The 4,007-nt window shown below is 55.2% G+C and overlaps 1 protein-coding gene across 1 annotated transcript in view; it reads left to right on the forward strand.

The window, feature by feature from the left end:
* The window catches only part of BRD4 (bromodomain containing 4), an 88,769-nt gene that overhangs the window by 65,468 nt on the left and 19,294 nt on the right, over positions 1-4,007 (forward strand). The window contains exons 10-12 of the mRNA XM_021382727.1: positions 373-572; positions 1,761-2,059; positions 3,025-3,137. Of these exons, the coding sequence (XP_021238402.1) occupies positions 373-572; positions 1,761-2,059; positions 3,025-3,137 (612 nt within the window). The remainder of the gene's footprint in view (positions 1-372; positions 573-1,760; positions 2,060-3,024; positions 3,138-4,007) is intronic.

Genomic DNA, 4,007 nt, shown 5'->3' on the forward strand with positions numbered 1-4,007 from the left:
CCGTGGCTCTGTGATCTTTAAGGACCCTTCCAACCCAAACCATTCCGTGGCTCTGTGATCTTTAAGGACCCTTCCAACCCAAACCATTCCGTGGCTCTGTGATCTTTAAGGACCCTTGCAACCCAAACCCATTACGGTGTTCTCTGATTCAGCCCACGGCTGTAGACCACCTCGCTGTCTAACAGTGAGTTTCAGCTGTGAGTGCTCTCCAACCCGTAGTAGTGAGGGGCTGACGAGGTGGGAGGGAGGGGGTGCTTTTCGGGACGGGTGGCGTGGAAAGAGGGAGGAAATGATCAAAGAGGTTAATTAACGTGGAAGGGAAGGAGGTGCTAGGCAAAAGTGTCTTGATCTCTGTGTGTGTCTGCCTCCCAGCTTAAAGCGGTGCACGAACAGCTCGCAGCCCTGTCCCAGCCCCAGCAGAACAAACCAAAGAAAAAAGAGAAGGACAAGAAGGAGAAGAAGAAGGAGAAGCACAAAAAGAAGGAAGAGCTGGAAGACAGCAAGAAGAGCAAAGCCAAGGAACCGCCATCCAAGAAGGCGAAGAAAAGCAACAGCAACAGCAGTACCTCCAGGTCAGCCCTGTTCATGGCGCAGTCGCTGCGTTTGGCTGCGCTGCGCTGCGTGACGCTTGGTTCTTTTCCCTCTGATAACTTTGTGACTCTTGCAAAGCAGCACCCACTTCTTCAGCGGGGCACTCAGCCCCCTCCCACCTTGTGCTGCTGCGTGCCTGGGGCTGCTTTTAACTCCGAGGATGGGAGAGAAGAGCCCTGGGAGTTGGGCCATTGAGCCCCCATCCCCTCTGCTCTCTCCGTCCCGCTTTGGTTGGAGCTGTAGGTTTTGAAGCGGGAGGGGAGGTGCTGGGAGTACCAGCTGCTTAAACTGGAAGGGGATGTTGTGCTTCGCCCGAGGCAAAAAGGAGGAGTTGGGCACGTTGAGCTGGAATGAGATGAAATGAGGAGAGAGGGAAATGATCGGTGCAAAGCCAAGCGGGGTCTGGAGCTCGCCTCTGTCCCCAGGCCCCACGGCATCGCTTGGTGTGCCCCGACTGCACAAACACAGCGGGGCACGGCCGTGAGCTGTGCGAGGGAAATAATCCGTCTGGGGCTGCAGGGCCTCTTCCCTTCCTCATTCTGTGCTGCTGCCTGGCCTTCACTGAGCGCTGCCCCACGCAGGTGCGCTCTGAGCAGGATAATTTACTGCGAGCTCAGCTACAAATCTGCCTCCTTGTTTCTCTCCCCAGCCGGTGTTGAAGTGCCCAGCACACATCACGGGGCGTCCTTCGCTCCCGCTGCTGCTTGGGAGCGTGTTTCCTTACGCATGTTGGGTTTTGCTTCTGCCTCCCTGAGCCCCGTGGGGAGATTCTGCTGCCCTGGGGCCTCGAAGCAGCACGGCCCCCTCTGCGTTCCCTGCAGGGAGACGGGCAGCGTCGCTTTGGGCTTTCACCCATCCTAGTGCAGACGTAAAGAGTTCCACCTGCAGCTGCTGGTTTCTCTCTTGAGTGCACAGGGCAGGGCGCTGAGGACGCCCAGCACCCAGGGCTGGGTGTAGCTGTGAAATAAGAGGATGAAAGCAGACGTTGGCGTGTGCAGAGAGCTCCCTGCTGCTCCTCTGCAGCCGAGTGCCTGCTTCTCTGCTTTCGTGCCGTAGCGAGAGGGAGCAGCCACGCTGCTGTGACGTGTTAGAGCCGAGCCGCTGCTTTTGGCAAGGTCTCCGCTTCTTGGTGTGTTCCATAATAACGTTTTATAATTGTTCCTAAGTAGTAAGAAGGAGCCTGTGACGGTGAAGAACAGCAAGCCCCCTCCAGCCTACGAGTCTGAGGAGGAGGAGAAGTGTAAGCCAATGTCCTATGAGGAGAAGAGGCAGCTGAGCCTGGACATTAACAAACTCCCTGGTGAAAAACTGGGCCGGGTTGTGCATATCATCCAGTCGAGAGAACCCTCGCTTAAGAACTCCAATCCCGATGAGATTGAAATTGACTTTGAGACATTAAAACCATCCACGTTACGGGAGCTGGAGAGATACGTCACGTCGTGTTTGCGGAAGAAGAGGAAACCTCAAGGTACCTTTCATCCTCAGAGCAGTTTCCCTCACATTGCAGCGGTGTTTCCCCACCTTTAGGGCTTTTATGTTGTGATTCGGTAAAGAGAGGAGCTGCTGCTTCTCCAGCAAAATGAATCATGCCCCAGCAGCGTGCCTGTTAGCTGCTGCCATCCGGGGGCTCTGACACGAGGCCCCCCCGGTTCTCAGCCTCCCTCTAATGTAAATGTTTTCTTCCATGAGACGTCTGCGTGAGGAGCACGGGTTAAGAGCAGCGTTTCGGTCGGAGGTGTGCTGTCCTACAGAACCCTTGCTGCTCTGGGGCAGCTCACCCCTCCTCTCTCCCAACTTGTGGGGCTGGGGGAGCTTTATTCCGATCATCGTGTGCCCCTTTATACTCACCATGGAGCGACAGATGAGCACTTGATTATCCCAGTGAAACCCTGTGGGGTTTGGAAGGGTGCTCCCCGTAGCCCGTGGCCAATTCCAGCACGGTGTAAACCCGATTAGAAGGGAAACCTGCCCAAACCTTGAAGCTTGCTTTGTGCTCATGCGCCTCAGTAAAGCACTGAGGTTGTTTGGCATCAGCTTAGCAAGTCCTCAGGGGGCACAGCAGAGCCCTGAGCACCTCCTGGGCTGCAGCTCCCCGTTGTTATTTGAGTTTAAGCTCTGCCAAAAGGCGGCCGTGCGCTTCTTCCCTGGGCCGGGAAGCCAGAGCAGCTCCAATAATTGGGTTTTCAGCATTGAGAGCCCGCTGCTGGGCTGGGGGCGGCTGCGAGCAGAGAGGGGCACAGTTTGGAGCCCTCGGAACGCGCTGGGAGGGAAACCACATCAGTGTGGGAAATGGCAGCCTGGAAGACCCCAGTGCCTGCTGCAGCCCAGCTCGTGCCATTCAGCGGCAGGAGCAGGGAGGAGCATGCAGCACGAGGCAGGGTCCTGGGTTCCTTTCTTTCCTTTTGACCATTTTGTACTGTTGTCTTGTTGCAGCAGAAAAGGTGGATGTAATTGCTGGTTCCTCTAAAATGAAGGGGTTCTCCTCCTCAGAGTCTGAGAGCACCAGCGAGTCCAGCTCCTCCGACAGTGAAGATTCAGAAACAGGTTAGATGCAGCTTATTTAAAGACTCAGTCCTATACCTGTTTTCTGTATAAATAAATATGTTTTCATTACCGGCTTGGTCTTTAATTTTTTGTCTTTGTAATTAAACCAATATACACAGCGTAGATGCTGCATGCATGCTGCCCTCTCGGGCCCTCCGTGTCCAACTTGGCAGTAGCAGTGTTGTCTCTGGCGGTTCTCAAGCACTACAAGATATTGTCCTAAGCTTTGAGCTTGCTGAGGTTGGCTGTGGGTGCAGGAGCCGAGCCGCAGCGCGTGCCAGGGTGGCTCTTTGTCTGGCTGATGACCTAGATGTGTATTTTTAGAAAGCTGCTGTGTTGTCCTCGCGGGAGGCTCGGCGCGTTCGCACCAGGAGCGCTGTGTCGGGGGAGGAACCGTGCGTTTGTGTGGCACTGCCTTTTCTAAAAAGCAGAGGGGCACTTCCAGGGCAGCACTGTGTAGCTCTCCATTCTGCCCTTGTGCCTCCTGGACTGGGCTTAGGCTGCTCACGTCCTTCCGAAGCACTGTGCTTTCCTGTAGCACCGCTTGCTGGCGTTCCCTCCTTGGTTTTGCGGCAGCAAAGCTCTGTATGGTCAACTAAAGCTGTTTTCTGTGGCAACTAACCCCGCTTGGAGGTGTGACATTGGGCTCTTTCTGGCACAGAAATCAGCAGAAGGAACAGGGTCAGTGTGCAGGGCAGGAGGTGAGCCTGGGTCTGCTTGGACTTGTGTCTACTTGAGTCTTCTTGGATCTACTTAGGTCTCCTTGAGTCTATTTAGGTCTACTTACTGGCCGGCTTGGGCCTACTTGGATCTACTTAGGTCTCCTTGGGCTGGCTTGGGCCTACTTGGATCTACTTAGGCCAGCTTGGGCC

Source organism: Numida meleagris, unplaced genomic scaffold (assembly GCF_002078875.1).
Source record: "Numida meleagris isolate 19003 breed g44 Domestic line unplaced genomic scaffold, NumMel1.0 unplaced_Scaffold283, whole genome shotgun sequence".
NCBI classification, from domain to species: domain Eukaryota; kingdom Metazoa; phylum Chordata; class Aves; order Galliformes; family Numididae; genus Numida; species Numida meleagris.